This window comes from Bidens hawaiensis, unplaced genomic scaffold (assembly GCF_021521415.1).
Source record: "Bidens hawaiensis isolate Kalapana, Puna unplaced genomic scaffold, B.hawaiensis_p1.1 tig00010124_1, whole genome shotgun sequence".
NCBI classification, from domain to species: Eukaryota; Viridiplantae; Streptophyta; class Magnoliopsida; order Asterales; family Asteraceae; genus Bidens; species Bidens hawaiensis.
Window position 1 is genome coordinate 148998 of NW_027491763.1, and position 24059 is coordinate 173056.

Genomic DNA, 24059 nt, shown 5'->3' on the forward strand with positions numbered 1-24059 from the left:
CATATAGCATTGCAGGTCTAACTGCCACCCTATAGAATTTTCCCTTTAGTTTAGTCGGGAAACTCTTGTCGCACAATATACCTGTGGCTGCTTTCTATCTACACCATCCTACCTGAACTCGGTGGGTGACATCACTGTCTAATTCCCCATCGCCCTGTACAAATGATCCTAAATACTTGAACTTCGTTACCTGCGGGACCACCTGCCCTTCAATTGCGATCTGTGCGTCTTCATTGTCGTTTATCCCACCAAAATCACAGTGGAGGTACTCCGTCTTAGATCGGCTAATCTTTAAACCTTTTGTCTCTAAGGTTGTTCGCCACTCCTCAAGCCTTATGTTTAGATCTTGTTTTTTCTCAGCAAGTAACACAATATCGTCTGCGAACATCATGCACCACGGGAGAGTCCCCTGAATCGACTTTGACAACTCATCCAAGACTACTGCAAAAAGAAACGGGCTCAACGCTGACCCCTGGTGAAGACCTACCTCTACAGGAAAGAAATCAGTATCCCTCACTGGCGCACGGACACTTGTTTCACCCCTGGTATACATATCTATAATTATCTCTATGTATTTCCTGGACACTCTTCTACCCTCCAAACATTCCCAAAGCACGTGGCACATCTGTTGATCATAGATCACACTTCATTATATAATATATCATTATTATTATTATTATTATTATTATTATATACATATACACCAATTCAACCAATTCAACACTTTGTTCACTGTTTTATGGCTGTTAATCCTGTTCATTAATCAGTAAACCTATAATTTGATGGATTATTGTAATCAGCCGATGGAGGTTAGGGCTTTGGAGTCGTTAGGGTTAGGGTTTGACCTGGCGAGTGATTTCCGATTGAAGTTTGCGAAGCGGTGTCCTGACGGCGGCCGGCTGGTGGAGCTGGATGAATGACGGACGAGAGACATTGTGTTTCCGGGAGGTGGTCCCACTGTTTCTGGTGTTTGTGAAGATATTCGGTGCGATAAAGGCGATCGGGTCCGGTTCAAATCGGATGTTTTGGAGTTCAATAAGGTATCGAATCGTTTCGTTGCGTAATTGAGTTTGTTTTGTATAATTAGGGTTTTAATTTACTGATTGGACTTTAATTTTGGAAGTAGTTATTAGAATATGTTGTGTATTATCAATTATGATCAGTTGTGTTTTGGTAAAAGTTTTGTTTTTGGAAGCTTGTGAAGTGTTATAAACTTATAATTATAAAGTAAGGCAAGTTGCAATATGACTTACTCAACTGTTGATGAACTTTAACTTTTGACAAATAAAAAGAGTATGGAGTATTATAATTATAGGGACCTGCTTATACTTTTGTTTCATAATACTGCTTAGGCAACTAGGGGTGTGCAAAGTCAGTTTGGTTCGGTCCCCGGTTATGGGTCACCTCTAATACTAGATTACTAGTGTTACTTGTAATATTTTTTTGTCCAGTGTATTTTTTTAATAGTCCAGTGTATTTTTTTATTATTTTTTTGTTCCTTTGTTCTATTTGAAATTGGTTCGGTTATTGTGTTCCAAGCTCAATTATGAAGTTTTGAAGCTGAAATATGCCGGCAATAGCTTGGTAATGTTAATTGGTGTTCCAAGCTCGGTTATAGACACTTGCAGCATGAATTTAACGAAGACACATTAACCATAACCGAATGGTCGGTTGATTCACTTAACTATAACCAATTGGTTTTGTCGTTTATGGTTAATTTTGGTTAACGATTCGATTTTCGGTTATGGTTTGGTTTGGCTTTTGCTCACCTCTAATACTAGATTACTAGTTCTACTTGTATCTTCTATCATCATGTTGATAATCAAACTTTCATATTTTGTTTTTATCATGATCACTGTAGTAATTGCTGATGTTTATCTTTCAGATGTCAGAACTACTCAATCAAAAATCATCAATACAAGGAAAAGTGCCATCAGGATACTTCAATGCATTATTTGATTTAAGCGGATCATGGTTAAATGATGCAACTGGTGCCAAATATCTTGCTTTTGATGGTTATTTTATCTCTCTGTATTACTTGCACCTAACAGCGTCACCACTAGTACTTCAAGAAAGTGTGAAGAATGCTGTTCCAACAAGTTGGAACCCGTTACTGCTCGCTAGGTAAGTATGCTTTACATTGTGAGTCTCAGTTACCATATAACCCGTTTGACCCGTCTGTTCATTCAGGTTTATTCAGACTTATGGCACACACATTATTGTGGGAATGGCTGTTGGTGGCCAAGATTTAATATGTGTTAAACAGAAACCGTCGTCCACTATTTCTACTGCAGACCTTAGAGGATATTTGGATGATATTGGAGATACCTTGTTTTCAGATGGGAGGAGTCCTTCTCTAATCGATATGAAATCAAGAGACGGCAAACAAAACGTAATCTCATCTTTATAATTTGATAATGTTTATTATTATTATTATTATTATTATTATTATTATCATTATTATTATTTTTTTAATATGTGGAACTATCTTCTAAGTTTTGTATTGATATTTTCGACTCTTTTTTAGGTGCCAGAAGTCTTCAGTCGTATGTTGCAGCCACACACCAAGCAGTTCACCAACATTACAGAAACTTCAAGCAAGGATGTAAGTTAGAAAATGTAGTTAGTTTTTTTTTAGAGTTAATTAGTCAAATGGTGCCAGTGGTTTGGCAAAAGTTTTTGGTTTGGGGCCTAACTTTGAGAAGTAACAAGCTTGAGATTTATGGTTTCAGTTTTGTAACACTTATAGGTACTAACAGTAACATTTGTATTATTTTAATCTTTGTAGAATGAGATGAGGGTTGATCGAGATAGTTGTGAGATAATTTTTTGAGATAAGTAGTATTATAATAAATGTCTTTTAATTTATCTTTTATTAATTTTTTAATTTCTAAAAAATGAATAGGAGTAATATTAAGAATGACCAAAATACCCTCTTGTGCAAGGGTCTTTTCTGTTAAAAATAAAAGTAAACAGAAGTTAGTGTTACAAAACTAAAACTAAAAACTGTTACAAAACTAAAACCGCAGTTCCCAAACTTGTTACTTCTCAAAGAGTCAAAGGTAGGCGACAACCTTGTTCCTTTTGGCAAAGCACCGGGACCATTTGCATAATTAATTATTTTTTTAAAAGTAACAGTTTTGACCCTTTTATGGACCGGTGATGTTTGGTTTATGTGAAAACAGGGCATTACAGTAATTGAGTGTAAAAGAGGCGGTGATGTATTTTCAGACAGTTATTCAAAGTGGCTTCAAACAGTTGGTACTAATCCTGAAGCAATGCTTTTCAAGTTTGTTCCACTTACTTCTCTTCTTAACGGGTGGAAGTGGTTTTCTCAGCCATGCTATAAACTTGTATTTACGGTGTAAGTTATTTAAATAATAATTTTGCCGGTTCAAGTTTATGATTTATACTGACGTAACCTTTTAATCTTTTGTTTTTAATAATGCAGATAAGCCTGCTCTAGAAGACTTGCAGTATTTCTTGGAGTATCAAGTTCCTAGACAGTGGGCCCCTTTGTTTTGTGAATTAACCCTTAGGCATCAAAGGAAAAAAACTTCGTGTCCTTGGCTTCAGTTTAGTTTCTTGGGCCCCAAGATATACGTAAGCACGACCCAGGTATGTTATATGCAGACATATCGAATGATTTGCGTTGCTTGTTGTGTCAAGTGACTCCGCTTGTTTTCACAACTGAACTTTAACCCAAACTCTTCTAACGTGTTTTTTTTTCAGGTTTCATGTGATGAAAAACCAGTGATTGGTCTCCGTTTATTTTTGGAAGGGAAAAAAAGCAATCGATTAGCAATGCATTTACAACATCTCTCAAGTCCTCCAGATACCATAGCACACGCCCTTTCAAAATCCACCACAACCCGTAGACCATCTCAATGGCGATGTTCTGATGAATATGAGCCTCGGGCCCAAATTCTTGAACCAGTCAGATGGAAACGATACTCAAACGTGTGCTCATCGGTAGTCAAACATGACCCAAACTGGTTAAAACAAGACCCAACCGGAGGCGTGTATATTGTAACCGGCGCCCAGCTCATCATCAAAGGAAAGTGGCCTAAAACCGTACTACACCTTCGGTTTCTATACACCCACCTGCCTAACTGCACCGTTCGTAAAACTGAATGGGCCAGTGCACCAGCAGTGTCTCGGAAATCTAGTATTTTTGCCAACCTAAGCTCGACTTTTAGTTTCACACAGCGGTCGGTTGCTAATGCACAGAAGCAACAGAAGCAGTCTGCAACTGTTAACTCAGGTGTGTTTGCTGATAGCCTGCCGGTGCCGGTTCGGTCCACAAAACTGTGTAAGTTTGTGGATATGGATGAGGTGGCGCGGGGCCCACACGACTTGCCAGGTCATTGGTTGGTTGTTGCGGGTAAGTTGGTTATGGATGGCAGTAAGATTGGGTTGCATGTCAAGTTCGCGTTACTAGATTTTGCTCAAGAATTGTAAGCGCGGTTTTGGTATATAGAGTGCAGGAGGTTTGCCATTCTTGTTATTTTGCGCAATGCTTTAATGCAAAACTGGTTAGATTGAATTATTTAATGGGTGACCGATGGTTCGGTGTAGATAACCGGCTTCCAATTTTGGTTTCCTGAAATCGATTGTGAACGTGTAATCGGTTTGTGAATTCGCTAAAGTTGGGCTCGAAATCAAAGATAACAGTATTCATGATAGTTTTAACAGTTTTAACGAACTAAAGACAACAAACTTCATCATAACATCACATGAAAGAACATTATTCAGCTCCATGCGATCACACGGATTCCAACAAACGAAAGATAACAGAGTCCATCATAACATAACACAGAAACAACATTATTAAACACCATGCGATAACTCGGGTTTCCATGATGACAAAGGTGAACTTTCAATGCTCTTGTCTATCCAAAATCTGTTTGCACATTCTAGGACCCTTGAACGAAGCCGAGGATTCAAGCTCAGCCATCTCATCAGCCGTGAGATGTTCTGGTTCCAATGTTCCGGTTCAGGTATCGATCTTGGTTGTGCCAGGGATTGGGCATACATCATCCCTTGGTGTAGGACACAAGCCAGTGCTAGTTGAGCCAGGGTGCACCCCTTTCTTTCTGCCATTTCACTGACTCGCTCAAATACACGTATGCTGTGATCAAAGTTCTCTCCTTGTAGCCTTGGTTGAGTCTTAAGAAACAAAAAAAACTTAAAAAGGTTATGCTCAAAAACAATTATACTATTATTATCATATTAATACAGTTTTTGTATAATGATATTAATCAAACCTTTCTGTAGAAATTAAGCAGCGTATAGGGTATGATATCAGTAAAATATCCCTCCTTAGCTTTTTAAATACTCATATAACAGACCATCTGAAATTGATAGGGGTGTTCACGGTCCGGTTTTCGCGGTTTTAGGGTCAAACCGCGAACCAAACCATTAGTAACGGTTTTTAGTTTTTGCAAACCATAACCAAACCGTAGAACATTTAAACCGAACCGAACCAAACCGTTACTAACGGTTTGGTTTAACGGTTTGGGCCTTTCGGGTTTTTATACAAATTGTTCGACATATGGTATGATATATTTATAGTAAAGTTGTCAATAATTTGCAAATATCAAACATGTTTAAACACGATATGTTCATGGTTTAAGTGTAAACACAACTTGTTCGAAACACACATCAAAATAATCATGTGAACAAACTTTAATATGCCAAAATACATCAAAAAGTTAACGGTTTGACTTATCATATTTTCTAATTCATTGCAAGTCTGCAGTTAATATATATTATATACATTACTAGTTCTAATTAAACAAATATATTCATATAATCTAAGATATTTTAAGAAATTAAACATAATTAAATTATACAATACGGTCCGGTTTTATATGGTTGGTTTTCGGTATAAACCGTAAACCAAACCGTTCACTACGGTTTGAAATTTTTGAAACCAACCGACCGAAACTTAAGAAAAAAAACCAACCATGAAACCGAACCGATGACCGGTTTGGGCGGTTTCATGGTTTCGAACCGAACCGTGAACACCCCTAGAAATTGAGATTGATCATTACAACAATCAAGATGTTTCATCATATTATTGTATATGTAACTGTTGATGATTGAAAAATGATCTTTTAACTGGACCCCCTTACTTTTCTTTGTATTTCCTGCTGAAACCAACCTAAGAGAAAGAGACCCGGGTGATATGGATTCGCTAGGACGGAGTTGCTGTCGATTGAGGATTGGCCGAGGGGAGTGCCATCATGTAGCTAGAGTTAAACGACATGGCCAAACATAACATTCATAGGTTTGGGTTTAATCTAAACAAGTTTGGGTTAGTTAAACAGGTCGAGATCTTGACATGCACATTGAGATCTCACGATGATGGATCATGAAACAACTATGAAACAATGTACAATATTAAATGTTATTGAAACAAGTGAAGAGAAGAGAAACACGAACTGTGACTTCTATGGGGACTTTCGGATCAATGCGATGAGCATAGTAGAGATCGATGTAATCAACACCAAGCCGCTTCAAACTCGCTTCACACGAAGCCCTCACGAATTCCGGTTCCCCACAGACTATCACTTCATTATAACCATCCTTTAATCGGAGATCGAATTTCGTAGCTATCTCAACTTTCTCTCTCGGTATTCCCTTCAACGCCTACACATACTGAGCTGATATTTGAGTTGAATTCATAACCTGATAACATAAAATTACGACGATTAATTAACTGACCTTCCCGATGAGGATTTCGTTGGTGAATGGTTCTTAGCCGTCCTAGGTGTTGAGGAGAGTGACTCCGGAGTTAATGGCATGGTGGATGACTTGGATCATCTCTGCTTCGGGTTTGGGAGGGCCGTAAGCGAAAGACATGCCCATGCATCCTAATCCGAGAGCGGATACTTCGAGTCCCTGTGATCCCAGCTTGACTCGCTTCACATGTGACATATTTGCTTTGTGTTTAGAAAACAGTTTTGATTCAGTTGATCAAAGTAGATGTTGAGTTTGAAGATTTTATATGACAAACAAATACATAATATATTTTTATCCAATTTAATGCAAAGATATCATAGGACAAAACGACGTTGTTGATAATTGTTAGCATGAAAAAGTGGAAGCCAAGTGTAAGCAACCAATTCTTCACTAATAGTAACGGTGGTAGGAAGACGGAGGTTGTGTTTTACAAGTTGTAACGGTGGACACGAGTAGCTAGAACCTTTTCGGAATATAAAGTCAAACTAGTTTTGACGTTATTTTCTTAGTACTTTTGGACTTTGGTATTGTATATATTTTTATTTTTTTATCGGGTAAAGTTAAATTACATATTGAGACGAAAACGAGAAGTGTGAGAAAACTTTTGGTCACACAAACCTCTTAAAAATTTTAATAAAAAAATCAAAACTCAAAATATAAATAAAAAATAAAAGAAATTTAAAAACCAAAATGTTTCCCTATCATTAATGTTCCAAAATCATTCATGTTCCAAAAAAAATTAACGAAAAGACACAATACCGAGCTAAAAGACACGATGATGAAAATTAACAAAAGACACAACTATAAATAAAAAAAATAAAAAAATAGATCACAAAATATAACACAATGTTGAGTAATATAACACTATAAAAAAAGACACAATACCAAAGAAAAAATAAAGAATTAATGACAATTTTTTTTCTATATATAACGATAGACAACTGACCCCTCAAAACTTCCAATAAAAATTCCAAGGGTTCACCGCTATGATCGTTAACAACGTTGAAAATTTAGTTTGCTGGTAATTGATTTCATCCTAACGAAACACTTAAACAACAATGAAGGTTCATGATAAAAAAATGGATGATCTAATAACATTACAACTATTGATTTGTAGTCCTCCATGGCAATTTTTGGTTAGTGGAGGTCCACACAGTCCTTCATTTCTAGTGTAACTTGAAGGCTCAAAGGATTGGAGTTGAGTGCTAGATGGAATTCTCTCTGACAAGTTATTATACGACACGTCTAGATAATTTAATAAAGTCATCTCAGACATGCTCAATGGTAATTGTCCTGTAAGATTGTTGTTAGACAAATCTAAAATCTGAAGTTCTTTCATCAAACCAATTTTAGATGGAATCTCTCCATAGAGATTGTTCATTGACAAATTTATTGCAATAAGTTTATGAAGATCGGATAGTTCATCTGGGATTTTTCCAGCTAGATTGTTTATGGATAAGCATAATCCAACCTCAAGCATTACTGAAAACCTACCCATTTTTACCCGTTCGTTTGCCATCCAAACCCAGAATTTGGAAATTGTTAAAACTGATGAACACATGAAAAACACCCAACAAAATCAACAATCTTTAAAGCATATTATTAAATCCCAATGCAAGTAATTAACCAAGCATATGACTTGTATCAGTCAACTTATTTCGATTTAAATACCATTCCAAGATGACAATGACGGAGTATCTGAATTTATCCAAGTATATCGCATGTATCCATATCTTTCACCCTTCACTACATCACTTGAAGCATAAGATTCAAGTTCCGCCATCTCCATTGGCGTTAACTTTACAGACAAAGCTCCAACATTTTGTTTCAAGTTTTCAAGCTTAGTAGTTCCTGGAATCGGAACCACATCTGTTCCTTGGTGATGCACCCACGCCAGCACTAGTTGAGCCGTGGTGCACCCTTTCCTTGTAGCCATCTCATTCACTCGCTCGAATACAACCCTGTTGTGCTCAGCGTTTTGAAACCTTGGATTGAGCTGCATAAATTTTAGTACAACTTAAAAAGTATGTAGAAAGTTTGCTGAACATACTAAGAGTATCATAACCATTCTGGATAACGTACGTATCATACCATTCTTGCATCGCTCTTTGTCAAGCTTTCCACCAATTTAGGACCACTAGCCAAGAATCCCCTGCCAATAGGACCGTAAGAAACAATCCCAATACCAAGTTCTCTGCAAAACAGACCATAAAAATTAGAATCAAAGTGTTGATTTTGATTGTGTACACACATATACTTCTCTAGAGTGCATGAAAACATCTTAAGATTTAGATGCTTTTTAAATGGCAACACACACACTCTCCAACTCTACTTAGAATTTAGATGTGTTTTGCCATTGTTGATATAAATTTTATCAAAAATTGAGTCATATTGTATATAAAATATTTTTTAGCCTTGTAAATAAAAAAAGAACTTTATTTTGAATATACCTGTTGCCCGAAACTAGGTCTTTGATATTCAATTGATAAAGATAATAGATGAACAAGAAGATAATATGAACAACAATATTTGTTAGAGTAATTTGAAATTGGATTGAATAATTAAACGTATAATTGTTGGCCCTATTTATAGATTACATAGACCAATCATAACTTGACATGTGTACATGGTAGTTAAAATCTTCCAATTTGACACATCTACACCCTAGACTTTACAACATCTATTAAATCATAACTAAACATAGTTTCAACTATTTACAACACTACCCCTATACTTCTGATGATGCGTGACTAATACTACAATACCTTGGTTTTTGATAAAATTTATATCAACCAACGGCAACAGAAGCACCTTAAAAAAAGTTCAACTGATAATGATCACCTGCAAGTAGGCACAATTTCATCCTCCAAATCGCGCGCCCACTCGGCCTGTATTGCTGTTATTGGATGAACAACATGAGCCCTTCTAATTGTTGAAGCACAAGCTTCTGATAATCCTATGTACTTCACTTTTCCTTCCTCTACCAATTTCTTCAGTTCTCCCATCTTTTCATTACAGTTTCACATATAAATTGTTAGTTTGTTACTAAGAAACACCATTTGTAAAATAACATAAAACAGCTAAGAACAAGACAAACCGTGACTTCGATTGGGATACGAGTGTCAATCCTATGAGCATAGTACAGATCAATACAGTCAACATCGAGTCTTTTCAAGCTAGCTTCACAAGCTGACCGAACATACGCCGGATCACCACAAACATCAGGCTTTCCATCGATCCATCGTATGCCAAATTTGGTAGCGATTTGTACTTTCTCTCTATATCCTCCTTTTAAAGCCTACGAAAAGTATATCATTCCTTAAATTGAAATAAAAAATAAGCAACTATAAAGTACAATAATAAGAACTTGGCTACGGAGCTTGCCGATGAGGATTTCATTGGTGTGAGGGCCGTAGGAGTCGGAGGTGTCAAGGGAGGTGACGCCTGAATCGATGGCGTGGTGGATGAGGCTGATCATATCTGGCTCGGGTTTTGGTGATCCGTAGTTGGCGGACAAGCCCATACAAACCAGTCCTTGTGCTGAAACAACAAGACCTTGTGAACCTAATTTCAATTGTGGCACTTCCATTGTTGTTTCCATTGTGTCATTTGCTGTGACTTTTATATTGAAACAATGAAGATGAACACACTGACAGAAATCATTGCCGTACTGAGAATATTCTATTAACATAGCTATCATGAAACATATTTAAATTGACTAAAATACAAAATAAAACAGCTTTATGTATAAAGATCTTGAAAATTCTTAGATGCTTTTTTTCACCTAATATTGTCCAATGTAAATTTTAAAATGCTGATTGCACAAAAGTATGATGACAACAGAAACACTCAAAAAACAACATTATTAAAGGCACGCCTTAACTAGGATCATGGCCAACAAAAAGTGACAATACAAAAAGGCAATGCTCTTATTTGGATTTCCATGAGGATAAAGGCGGAGTATCCGAGTTCTTGTAACTATGCACCAAAATCCGTTCGGGCATTCTCGCACCTTTGAACGAAGCCATAGATTCAAGCTCGGCCATGTCCTGAACCGTGAGCTTAACACCTAGTGCACCAAGGTTCTGATTTAGGTTTTCAATCTTGGTGGTACCAGGGATCGGACCTACATCATCCCCTTGGTGCAGGACCCAAGCCAGTGCCAACCGTGATGGGGTGCACCCTTTTCTTTGTGCCATTTCATTGACTCGTTCGTATACAAGTTTATTATGGTCAAAGTTCTCGCCTTGCAGCCTTGGTATTATCTTCAAAATACGAAAAATATAATGATTACGATGAACAAAGCTTACAAAAGGTTATTGAGTATAATAACTAATAACTAGTACCTTTCTTAAATCATTATCAGCCAAATTGTCCATCAACTTTGGACCGGATGCAAAGAACCCGCTACCCAGTGGAGCAAAAGGAACGATTCCAATTCCTAATTCTCTGTAATTGATACATATTTTATAAACATTACAATAGCTTCTTGTTTTCTAATTGCTTTAGTAACCAAATGTAGCTAATTATGTGTTACCTGCAAGTAGGAATAACCTCTTCTTCTGCATCTCTTGTCCACAAAGACCACTCCAGCTGTACGGCTGTGATTGGATGAACGGCGTGTGCTCTTCTAATGGTTGCTGGACCAGCTTCAGATAAACCAATGTATTTATCTTACCTTCTTCAACTAGTTTCTTCAGTTCTCCCATCTATCAAACAAAATTGTATTGAAAATTGAAGGACATACAGGATGAAAATTGTTGCAGTATGTATACTGTTTAAAGTCCATTTATCTTCATCCTAAATAATCAGAAATTTGGAATCATCAAATCCAAATATGTTAAAATAACCGGCTCTGCACGACTGCACGCGTAACCAACACTTAACCTTTGTTGTGCATAGCCGCTTAAAGCAAAGCCGAAATGTACAGTAATTTTTATTTTTTTTAACCATTTTTTTGACCCGAAACCCGTTCTGACCCGACCCCTTTTAACCCGAAGCCTGTTCTGGCCCACCAACCCATTTCAACCCGAAACTGATCTAACCTGACCACATTTGACCTTAACCAAATTAACCCTTTCTTGAATCGACCCTGTTCCGACCCTAACCATTTCTAACCCACGACCCGAACCCGCCCAACACGTTTGCCCGTCCTAATAAAAAGAATCGAGTGAAATAGACGACTAACTGTGATTTCAATAGGGACTTTCGTATCGATGCGATGAACATAGTAAAGATCAATATAATCAACACCAAGCCGCTTCAAGCTCGCTTCACAACACGCCCTCACATACTCGGGTTCACCATGGATTTCCACCTGACCAAAACTCTCCCCAAACTTGATCCCAAACTTGGTAGCCAATTGAACATCTTCTCTCTTCACTCCCTTCAATGCCTGAAGTGATCACACACTCAATATTAATTAGTCACATGAAAAAACAAACAAATCACATTAAATTAAATTAAATAACGAAAAATAAACAACCTTGCCGATGAGAATTTCATTGGTGTGAGGTCCGTAGGCGTCGGATGTATCGAGGTGAGTGACACCGGAGTTAACGGCGTGGTGGATGAGTTTGATCATGTCCTCTTCAGGTTTTGCTGGTCCGTAGCCTCCGGACATGCCCATGCATCCTAGTCCGATAGCAGATACTGAAGAAACACTAAGTGAACCCTGGACAGATTATAGATAATCTGGGGGTTAAGTAATGTTTCCCACGAGAATGAGGTCCAACAGAGACGGTCGTTCTTCAGGGGACCTGCAAAACAAACACCGTAAGCTCGTCACTGAGAAGGGGGGGTTCCTCCTTGTGACCACCCTCCGGCGTGAGAATCAGACTAGATTGCTCTGAATATAAGTGTATATTAAGAGATTGCTAGATAACAGGATAGCAGATGATCTTACCATTCCAAGATGTTGGAGTATTTATAGCCGAAGGTAGGTTTCCTAGAAGGTACAGCCGGCTGAATAGTATTCCTATTTTACCAACAGTGGACTATGCACAGGCCATACTGGTTGGTGGATAGGGTACGGCCAACAGTAACAAAGTCGGCTGCACTATTCCACCAACTGTAGATTATGCACGTCCCACCTACTGTGGATTATACGCAGGCCATGCTGGTTGGTGAATAGGTTACGGCCAATAGTAACAGTATTCTACCAACTGTAGGCTGCGCACGCCCCTCAGTAAGAGTTGGTGAGTAGGCAGCGGCTAATAGTGACAAACAGTACTAGAGGGTGCTCCTCCTCGTAATGTTGTCGGTGAGCTGTCACCCTGTGATTGGCTCATGGGCTGTTCTGGTCAGATTGTATGTCCTATCCATACCTTGGTAGGTATAGTACAAAAGATCTTTCAGAATCATACGGACTGGCTCATTTTGGCGGGATTGTTCCCGTTTTACTCATTCCTTCATGTGACTACTGAAGTATCTATTATCTTGTGCGTGTAGCCCTGCTGTCTGCGGGTAGCCTTCCCTGATGGCTTGTATCCGCAACTGCGGGTACAGGCGGGGTACTTCACCATTGGGAGGCTTTCCCTGCGTGTACAGCTTGCGTACTGCGCGTAAGGTTCTCTGAGCATGGTGGGTCCTGCGGGAGCAGATGGCCTTTGCGCAGACGTCCCTGTTCAAGGTGAGTCTTGCGGGACCGATCTGGGCTCTGCTGGGACCTACCTCTTCAAGTCCCCCCAGTCCAATGTTCTTCTCATGAATGTTCAATAAAGTGAGGTGAACTCTTGGACTTTAAGCAAGGGGTTTTGAAAAAGGTTTTTAGTTTTAAGGTTCTCCGTGGGGATTTTTCCCGCGGGTTTCCTAATGTCACTTGCAAAAATTCCCGATTTTTTTGCTTGATCTTTGGGTATGATGCGGGTAGGTATGTAACCTTCTCGCAAGTCAGGAGCGTTGAGTCTTACTTGTATATAGTCTCCATGGGGTTCTGGTGGTTTTCAACATAGTGATCAATTATGCTAAAACCACCAATTCCATCACGGAGTTTCAAACAATATAATTCTCGACGTTCCCGTTATGCGGGGGTGTTATTCCTCTATCCGCAAGCATTGCCCAGAAGATCCTTCTTGGTTTCAATTCTCTGCGGGGCGCTAGGTATGTGAAGGGTTTTGCCTTAACACTACCCGCGCTCGTCTTACGGTTACTTTACTTGCAAGGTACTGGGGTCCATTCCCTGCGGGTGTTAGGTATGTGAAGGGTTTTGCCTTAACACTGTACCCACACCTGCCTTATAGTTGGTTGCCCAGGTATTCTTGGCTTCAATTCCCTGCGGGTGCTAGGTATGTGAAGGGTTTTGCCTTAACACTGTACCCGCACCTGGCTTATGGTTACTTGGTTGCCAAGGTATTCTTGGCTTCAATTCCCTGCGGGTGCTAGGTATGTGAAGGGTTTTGCCTTAACACTGTACCCGCACCTGGCTTATGGTTACTTGGTTGCCAAGGTATTCTTGGCTTCAATTCCCTGCGGGTGCTAGGTATGTGAAGGGTTTTGCCTTAACACTGTACCCGCACCTGGCTTATGGTTACTTGTTTGCCAAGGTAAGGGGTGTTTTCCCGCTTACTTTTGAATCTTTTTTTTTTTTTTTTTTTTTGAATTTTGAATTTCGAAATTCGAAGAGTTGGTGGAAAGATAGGAACAGTCCAAACATCTGAAACGTCGTGCGACGGTTTCTTCTGACTGTCAGGACGTGCAGGAAGTTATGGTGACGTGACAGTACATGGTCATTCCAGACGCTTTTTCAGGCGCGTGGGCGCGATTTTTCTGGCGCGTGGCTGCGAAATTAATGGTACACGTCCTGTCAACAGCTGTTGCCAGCCTGCTTTTTGCCACGTGTCATAGTTTCATTGCACCTTCGATTTCTCTCTCCTCCGCATTAAATTCATCACATTAATTGCGATTAGTATATAAAGGGGGAGAGGGCTCTTTGCAATCCACACTTTCACCCTTCTCTTCTTCTTCTTAGCGATTTCCGGCAAATACTCCCCTTTTCAGGCAAGCATTTTCCCGAAATCGCTTTCTTTCTGCAAAATGTCTTCTCGTGATCTTGAGTCTTCGGCCGATGATAAGAGTACTGCTGGTGAGTGCCAGTGTGCTCTGCCCGGCGATCAGTACCGGTATGTTGTTAGAAAGTTCATGCTCGATCCTTTCGAGCCTGAGTTTCCTGAACCCCATCAGACCGTGTACGATGCCCCCAGAGGCAAGATCGGGGTATATGCAGCATTCTTTGTCTATGGGAATCTTAGGTTCCCATTGACAAAGTTTGTTTACCGTGTCCTTGAGAGGCATGGTGTTCATCTGACCGAGTTGCACCACATGGCGGTCGCCAAGATTCGCCATTTCGAGTGGGTGTGCTGGATTCTGGGCATTGAGCCCTATGTGGACCGCCTGATGACCTTCTATACTTGGAGGTGCATCCAGGGGTGGTACACCCTGACAACCCGGATCAAGGGTTTGAAGATTTGCACGACTGAGCGCAGTCTCCGATCGTGGAAGCGGGAGTTCTTCTACATTTCTGCCCGTGCCATCCCCATTGCCATGAAGTTTAAAAATGGCCAAGCCATTCTGAGCCACCACGCCACCAACTACCAGGAGGCGGAATGGTTTGCGAAGATATCCCGGGTCCAATCTCCGGTTTACCGGTTTGCGGAGTCCGGGATGGTGATGCTGGGAATGAGCCGGGTATGGAAGGAGGCGTCTCAGGTTCCCATCCTTCTCGAATACGGTTTGAACTCTACTCCTTATGGTATGTCTTGTCTTTCTTGCTGATATGAGTTTGTCTTCTAACTGTTTCTTTTCTTTCAGAGGGGAACGATTTGGAGTCGCTCCTGTACCCGCGGGAAGCTGACGGTCCCGTGCGAGTGGGTACTCGTGCTCTTGACGAGAACGAGTTGCCCATCCTGGAGCAAACAGCGGATCGGTTTGTGGAGGTCTATCCGCTGGGCCACGAGATCCTGAGCCACCGGCGGCCAGGTAAGGCGTTATTCTCTCCTCCCCCCTCAGTGCTGTACCCGCTGCGGGAATTCCTGACATCCTGTCTTCTGAGGAATCCACAGATGGTCCTCCGTTAGTGCGGAAGAAGAGGGCTGCCGGCGGGAAAGGGAAGGAGAAGGCGGCCTCCACAGCCGATCCAGTGCTCCTATCTGACACTGAGTCAAATAGTGAAGAGGTGGCGGGGAACCTCGGTGGTGAGAAGACCACTGTTCCGGAGGCTACGACTGTTACCTCCGGAGAACCAATGACGACGACGGTGACCGGCATCAAGAGACCGGCTCCATCGGGTTCGTCCCCGCCCGTCCGTACGTTCAAGCTCAAGAAAACCCGTAAGTACAACTTTCTCTTAGCTTTTATCTTCGTAGTTTATTCCTTCTGTTAACACTTTTCTTCTTTACGCAGGCGTGGATGTTGGCGCATTCCAGGGTCAGGGGCCGAGTATTACCTCTCCGCCGATGACGGTAGGCTTGGTCAGCCTACCTGAGGCGTCGACCCAGGCGCCTGCGCATGCTTCCGCTGGTTCAGTTGCTCACTCCTTTGAGCCGACTGTTCCAGCCGAGATGACGTCGCCGCCGGTGGTAAGTGCGATTTTTACAGCATCTTTCACCGAGCCGGCGGTTACGATTGCCGCAGATTCTGCGGCGGCGACCGCGACGGCGACCACGGCGGCCGCTACTATGCCTCCGCCACCGGTAACGACGGCCGGCCCATCAGGTACGCGTGGGGCATCTCGCATCTCTCCGCCACCTTCCCATCTGCCTGACCTCTTGGATGGATTTCCATTGGGTTCAGGTGATGGGTTCGGCGGCTATCGGCCTGTAATTGACCCTACAGGTGCGTAGGGTTCTTTTGGCCCATTTTTCTACATATTTTTTATCATCTTTTCCTAACTGCTTTTTGTTTTCTGCAGTGTCGGATTCCAATGAAGTGTATGTTCCGCGATGGAACATACGCCGAGGAACAACCCTTCGTACCCCTGTGGAGTGCGTGGAATGGGCTCGCCACGCTGCTCCCCATGGTGCGTTGGGGGAAGCCATGGCTAGCTACCAGGAGGGTAGGCTAACCAACGAGCTTCGGGTTCTCCAAGCCCGGATGCAGCCGCGCGTCGAGCTGCTTTGTCGTGAAAACGACAAGTTGAAAGCAGCTCGCGCCAAGGAAGTATCTCAAGCGCGGGCTCTTCGGGAGGAGAACCAAAAGCTGTCCGCAGCTGCTGCGGAGAAGGAGAAGGCCTTCAAGGCCCTCGAGGTTGAGGTTCAAGCGCGACTCGAGGCCCGCTCCAAGGCTGCCCAAGCTGTTAACGAACAGCTTCGGCTGGCTAAGGAGACTGCGAGGAACGCAACCGAGAGGGCCACCAAGGCTGAAGCCGTTGCTGAGCCTTTACGCGTGGAGAATGAAGAACTCAAGGCCAAATTAGAGGCTCTCCAACGTGCTCATGATGCCTTGGCGATGGAAGATGCCAAGAAGCTCCAGGAGATCTTGGACCAGAGGGGCGTGCTTGACCATACCGAGCGGAAGCTTAAGGGCGTCGAAGAGGCTGCCGCAAAGGAAGTGCTACTTGCCAACCTTAACAAAAGCGAAGCCGAACGCGCCTGCACCCAAGCTCAAGCCGCCCTTAAAGAAGCTCTGGTTGCCAAGGAATGGCTTCTTCGAGAAGCGTTGTCTCAGGTAAGTCTACCTTCATGTCTTCACGCTTTTCTTTGTAAATAGGGTGTTGACACTTGTATATTTTCTTATGTAGGTTGTGCATCGGGTCTTCTCAGAGACATCTTACGACGATGCAATGAGTGCAGCCCTCAACGCTTCTCACGAGGATGGGGAACGGGTCGGCTTCCTGCTTGGTCTAGGGTTTGTTGAGAAAGGCGTCCCGCTATCCAACTTCCCTTTGTACAATGTAGATACCGAAGCCATATATGACCAAGCAGTAAATCAATACGCCGCCTTCCCGCATCCGGTGGTGGAGAAGGTGAATGAAATTGCTGCTGCTGATGATGGGCTACCTATCCTTAAGGCTTACCTTGAACAGCCACGCTCTACTGACGGCGCTGGTCCAAGTGGAAGTGGCCCTGAAGCCTGATCCTGAAGATCCCTTCCCACTGCTATGATAGATTTAGTTTATATAGATTTACTTTCTTGTAGGCTGTAACGAATATTTATGAAATGTAAATCTTTGCGCGGCTAAGACCGCTTGATTCATTGGATTCCTTGCTTTATAAACGTTATATGACTCACATGCTTTAGTTTAAATTAGCAATTTTCCAAGTGTCTTGAATAAGTTAACCTTTGAACGTGGTAGATAGGTGTGAAGTTTTGCTTCCTCTTTCGTGATTGTGCGGGTATGACCGTCACTTGCACTTAGTAGGATGGCTAAACTTTACCCATATCTGACCTGCGTGTAGGTTTTTCTCATCTTTGAAGATAAGTTAACCTTTGAACGTGGTAGATAATAGGTGTGAAGTTTTACTTCCTCTTTCGTGATTGTGCGGGTAAGACCGTCACTTGCACTTACAAGGATGGCTAAACTTTACTTACATCTGACCTGCGTGTAGGTTTCCCTTATTTTTAACGTTGTGTTTATGCGGGTTTTGCCGCCTTCCACACGTAACGACTTACTTCTTCCCGTTGATGCGGTAAATACCGGCACCAGTCGGAAGTTCATAAGTATAAAGGTAAACACATTATGAAAGGAGAATCATTTCCATTAGAAGTGGCTCTAGGCCTTTTCTTTACAAGTTTTGGAATTGATCTACATATAACATTTGCGTAATTGAGCTCCATTCCATGTTCTTGGGATGGGAGTGCCGTCGAGCCTTTCGAGCCGGTATGCGCCCTTTCCCAGGACTTCTTTGATAATGTATGGCCCTTCCCAAACCGGGGCCAGTTTTCCAGGGCGTTCTTGGTTCGAAGCCTCGTTGTTACGCAGTATGTAGTCTCCTGTATTGAAGTTGCAGAGTTTTACCCGCGTGTTGTAGTACTTTTGCATTTGTCGTTTGTAGTTCTCTTCACGCACTGCGGCTAAGTCTCTGCGTTCCTCGGTTAGCATAAGATCCAACCGTCTTTCCGCATCATTGTCTTCTGGCTGAATCAAGACCCTTGGTGAGGGTAAACCAATTTCGACCGGGACCATGGCTTCAGTGCCATAAGTGAGGCTGAACGGGGTTTCTCCCGTACTGGCCTTCTTCAACGTTCTGTTTGCCCAAAGGACGTGCGGAAGCTCGTCCACCCAGCCGGATCTGTGTTCCAATAGTCTTTTCTTGATGCCTTCGACGATGCTCTTGTTTGCTCTTTCCACCTCACCATTACCTTGCGGGTGTGCCACTGAGGTAAAGGTGTGGGTGATTTGAAGTTCTTTCAGCCACTGTTGTAGCTTCCTGTCAGCAAAGTTGGTGCCGTTATCGCTCACCAAATTCTGTGGAAGTCCAAAACGACAAATAATAAATTCCCAAATAAATTTTTTGATATGTTTCGCGGTTGTTTGGGCTAAAGGTTTTGCTTCTATCCACTTGGTGAAGTAGTCGATGGCTACCACTAGGAACTGAACATTTCCTGCTGCCGTAGGAAATGGGCCTGTCACGTCGATGGCCCACTTCTGAAATGGCCATGAAGAAGTGACTGGAACAAGTTCGTTTTTCGGGCGGTGCGTGTTGGGTGCGTAAAGCTGGCAAGATCTGCATTTTCTGATGTATGCCAGTGCATCCGTATGCATCCCCGGCCAAAAGTATCCCGCGTTGTTTAGCTTGGCTACAACAGCGCGGGGTCCTGCGTGTACTCCACAAATGCCTTCGTGTACTTCCCTTAAGAAGTAGTCAGCATCTTGGTTGTCCACGCATCTTAAGAGTGGGCCAAGAAAGTTACGTCTGTAAAGGATGTCATTGACGAGTTGATAATTCATTGCTTTACAGCGTAGTTTTCTTGCCTGCGTTTTTGACTCTGGTAGTGTTCCTGCTGCAAGGTAATTTATTATTGGTGTCATCCACGTTTCTGTACCGGTTTGGATGACACAAATTTCCTTGTGCGGGACTGATGGTGCTTCGATGAGTTCAATGCGGATGTCCTTTCCCAAGTGGGTGAAGGCTAGTGATGCAAGCTTGCTTAACGCATCCGCAGATTTGTTTTCGCTGCGCTTGACGTGTATGACTTTACAATCATTAAAATCACGCATAAGGGTTTTTGCTTGTGCGAGGTACAGGGCCATTGTGTCGTTCACGGCCGTGTACACCCCGTTGATTTGGTTGGCCACCAGCATGGAATCCACGTGGGCTTCCAAGTTTTTCACTCCCATCTTACGCGCAATTCTCAATCCGGCCAAGAATGCTTCATATTCGGCTTCGTTATTCGTACTTGGAAAATCCAACCGAATAGCGTAAGTATATTCTTGGCCTGCTGGGTTGGTTAATTTTAACCCTGCGCCTGAACCCTCGTTACTGGCTGCTCCATCAGTGTAGAGTCGCCAGACATCATTGATGTCTTGTGCTGGGGAGGGTTGAGCCTCCTCCTGGCACTCTTTCTCCCGCGAAGCGGGGACTTCTGCAATAAAATCGGCCAGGACCTGGCCTTTTATGGCTGGTCTTGGCTTGTATTTAATTGCATATTCTCCCAATTCAATTGCCCATTTGGCTAGACGTCCCGATAATTCGGGTTTGCCTAGAACGTTTGAGAGTTTGAAGTTGGTGAGAATGGTGATTGGGTGGCCCTGGAAATATCGTCTTAACCTGCGTGAAGCGTGTATAAGTGCTAAGACTAATTTTTCGAGGGTAGAGTACCGGGTTTCTACGTCTGTTAGGACACGGCTAACATAGTAGATTGGCATCTGGATGCCTTTTCGTTCTACTAACAGGACTGCCCCGGTTGCTCTATCTGTTGCGGAAAGGTATAGAATTAACTCCTCTCCCGCTTGTGGTGCTGTAAGTGTTGGGAGTTCGATCAGGCGTGACCGAATCTCTTGAAAAGCTGCTTCCGCTTCTGGTGTCCAGCGGAAGTGTGTTTTCTTTAAGCAGTTTCTCAATGTTGACACGAAAGGAAACGACTTATCCGCATGGTTTGCCAAAAAGCGATTAAATGCGACTAGTCGTCCATTCAGTGCCTGAGCCTGTTTGATGGTGGTAGGTGATTCCATTTTAATAATGGCTTCGACCTTTGCAGGGTTCGCTCTGAAGCCATCTTTAGTTACAATGACTCCCAAGAACTTCCCTTCTTCCATCCCAAATGAACACTTGCTCGGGTTGAGCTTCATGTTTATCTTTCTGAGCGTGTTGAAAGTTTCTTCAATGTCTTTCAACATCGCTTCTGGCTCCGGGCTTTTGATGACCAAATCATCCATATAGACCTCCAAGTTTCTCCCAATTTGGGTATGAAACTCTTTGTCCATCAGTCGTTGGTACGTGGACCCTGCATTCTTAAGTCCGAATGGCATCATTTTATAACAAAATGTTCCATCGGGCGTCCGAAATGCGGTTTTGTCCTGGTCATCTACGGCCATGTGGATTTGATGGTACCCCTTATACGCATCCAAGAAGCATTTAAGGCGAAATGGTGCCAACGAATCCACCTTAAAATCAATTTCTGGTAACGGATAACAATCTTTGGGGCATGCTTTGTTCAAATCTTTGAAATCTATGCACATGCGCCATTGTTTGTCATTCTTCGGTACCATTACGGGATTTGCAACCCATGTTTGATATCTACTAACGTGTACGATGCCCGCGTCAAGGAGTTCCTTGACTTGGGTTCTACACGCGTTAGTTTGTTCAGGCCCCATTACTCTGCGCTTTTGTACGACTGGCGTAACAGCCGGATCGCACTTGAGATTATGCTCCGCTTTACTTCGTGGTACACCAGTCATGTCAGCTGGTGCCCACGCAAAGATGTCAGCGTTTTTCTGCAGTAAGCGTTTGAGTAGGGTGCGGGTGGGATCAACGATTGTTGGTCCAATGGTAACGGCCTGGTCGGGGTATTTGCCATTGAAGGCCCATTTTTCCGGTTCGGTGATGGTTGGTTTAGCCATTTTCGGTTTGGGTTTAGATGAGACAGATGCGATGCATACCTGGGGAATGCCAGTGATCATCGCTACACCCTCAGCTGTTGGCCATCCCATCATGCCGTGGACTGAAGATACCACGGCGTTGAATCTTGCCATCCCGTCTCTTCCGAATAGGATGTTGTACGTGTGGTGTGGCTTTCTCATCACGACAAAATCCACGTCTTCTGTGCGTGAATGATTCCCATCGGTAAGAGTAACGGGGAAAGATAGGATACCCAGGGGGGTTTCTGTACTGCCGTCAAACCCTTCCATTGAAGCGTAGACCGTTTCCAAGCGTTCTTTGTCTTCATCATCCAGCTTGTCAAAGAACTGCCTGTACATCACTGTCGACGAAGCGCCGTTGTCAGCAAGAGTGCTGGAAGTGATGTAATGCCCCAGCTGGCTTTTGATGACGATGGGGCCTTCTTTGCTGGGGCCTCCTGGCACTCGCGGGAAACGCACCTCAGCTTCCTTCCACGCGCATGGTTCTGTCACTCGTCTTTTTCTTCCTCTGACCTTGCCGTGAACCATGTTGATGCTGATGTCGACGGGCTTTCGTCCGTTACCTCTTTACCGGTTGTCATTCCTTCCTCCCTTCTTGATTGATGCCACGAGATGTGCAAGTCTTCCATCCTTGACAAATGTCTCAACAATATCCTTCAAGGATGTGCACTCTTCAGTACCATGACCCTTTGTCCCATGGAAATCACAGGATTTGCTTTGATCCGCATTGGGTTTCTGCCGGATCAATGGGGCTTTTGGCCATGGCAATTTTTCCGTTGCAAATATCTCCGTGACGCTCTTGGTGAGTGGCGTCCACCGGTGTTTTCGGTTTGAAGGGTGTGTGTTGTCCCTTCCGCCAACAAGAGGGCGAGAGCTGGATGAGGTGTCAAAGTTTATCCTTGACTGCCAAATACCTAGCCGCCTCTTTTTGTTCTGCCGGGCGGTTCTAACGTTGTTCTCCCTTGTCCTCTGCGTGTAGAGGTGTGTACTCTGGGGAAGATCTCTTCCCAGCTGCTTCTCCGTCTCGGCAAAGCGCTTGGCTACCGTCATGATGGCATCCCATGTGGATGGCATGCCGTCCTTACCCGTCAATGTGCGGATAAGCTCTGGGTATTCGGCGCCCTGGATGAAAGCGGCGCGAACAAGATCTTCACTTATGTTGCCCAGACTCAGCTTCTTGGAGTTGAAGCGGGTGATGAAGTCTAGTAAAGATTCATCCTCCTCTCTAACGCAGTTGAGGATCGTCCACTGCTCTTCAGTATACTTCCTCTGCTGGCTGAAGTGCTGGCTGAACTTGTTCTGAAAGTCCGCCCAGTCATATATGTGGTGGACCGGTAAACGATCGAACCATGCCCTGGCTGCTCCGACCAGAGTCATCTGGAACATGTAACACCACGTGGGTTCCGTCCAGTTACTGACGGTAGCCCCCGCAATGAACCTGTTCAAATGGTCGTCCGGGTCGGATAGACCATCATAAGTGCCAATGTTGGACATTTGTTTGGCACTTCTCGGGGCGATTGCTTCCGCAATGTCCCTTGCAAATTTTGACTTTCCTGCATTCGTAGCAGTTGGTCTAAAGGTTTTGGAGAAGTCACGCGGGTTTCTCTCCGCATTTGTTAGTTTAAAGGCTTCCCCAAAATTCCTTTTTGGCTGGGAGTCCGTTTCCTTACGCTTCCCTTTCGCCTTATGGCGAGGGTTTGCGTCGATATCGGACTCCTCCCTTTCGTCGTCTGAGTACTCGCCCTCACTGTTCATAATGAGGTGTTGGCGAGTACTGTCGAATTCGTCAGCCTGTTGAACTGAACGCAAGCGTTCGTCCAATTCAGCTTGGAACTCTTTCTGACGTGCTTCTGCCCACGCCTTCACTTGATCTAGTATTTGGCGAGGGACCCTCGTTCGTTTTTCCAGCTGGGTATCGGTGAACCCCAGTGGAATATTTACTGCACTTGCCCCGGCTTGGGTAGTCGGGGTAGTGTTCGTAAGGATTGTATAACCACCGGTGTTCCCCCCTGTTGCTGGGGTTGTTACCGGGGTTTCTTGGTCGGTTACTGGCCTTTGGACCGGAGTAACGTTAACCATTTCTTCAGAAGATTTGAAAAAACTGAATTAGTTCTAGCTTTTATGCACGGATGGCGCCAATGAAGAAACACTAAGTGAACCCTGGACAGATTATAGATAATCTGGGGGTTAAGTAATGTTTCCCACGAGAATGAGGTCCAACAGAGACGGTCGTTCTTCAGGGGACCTGCAAAACAAACACCGTAAGCTCGTCACTGAGAAGGGGGGGTTCCTCCTT

The 24059-nt window shown here is 43.2% G+C and overlaps 1 protein-coding gene and 2 pseudogenes across 3 annotated transcripts; 1 reads left to right on the plus strand and 2 right to left on the minus strand.

The window, feature by feature from the left end:
• Positions 1-704: 704 nt before the first annotated feature.
• LOC143534225 (MACPF domain-containing protein At1g14780-like) lies at positions 705-4856 on the plus strand (annotated as a pseudogene). Its single transcript, XR_013135510.1, has 7 exons — positions 705-1040; positions 1886-2124; positions 2191-2392; positions 2528-2605; positions 3186-3364; positions 3452-3618; positions 3733-4856. The product of XR_013135510.1 is annotated as an MACPF domain-containing protein At1g14780-like (transcript).
• Positions 4857-8093: 3237 nt separating this feature from the next.
• Positions 8094-10490, minus strand: LOC143534227 (putative aldo-keto reductase 3). The gene is made up of 5 exons (XM_077028766.1): positions 10115-10490; positions 9845-10045; positions 9589-9752; positions 8839-8941; positions 8094-8743 (listed from the first exon to the last, which is right to left on the minus strand). Exons 1-5 carry the CDS (start codon positions 10445-10447, stop codon positions 8411-8413), a joined length of 1134 nt encoding a protein of 377 aa, XP_076884881.1. The 5' UTR covers positions 10448-10490; the 3' UTR covers positions 8094-8410.
• Positions 10491-10550: 60 nt separating this feature from the next.
• LOC143534229 (putative aldo-keto reductase 3) lies at positions 10551-12394 on the minus strand (annotated as a pseudogene). The gene is made up of 5 exons (XR_013135511.1): positions 12233-12394; positions 11936-12142; positions 11285-11456; positions 11094-11196; positions 10551-11012 (listed from the first exon to the last, which is right to left on the minus strand). The product of XR_013135511.1 is annotated as a putative aldo-keto reductase 3 (transcript).
• Positions 12395-24059: the final 11665 nt, after the last annotated feature.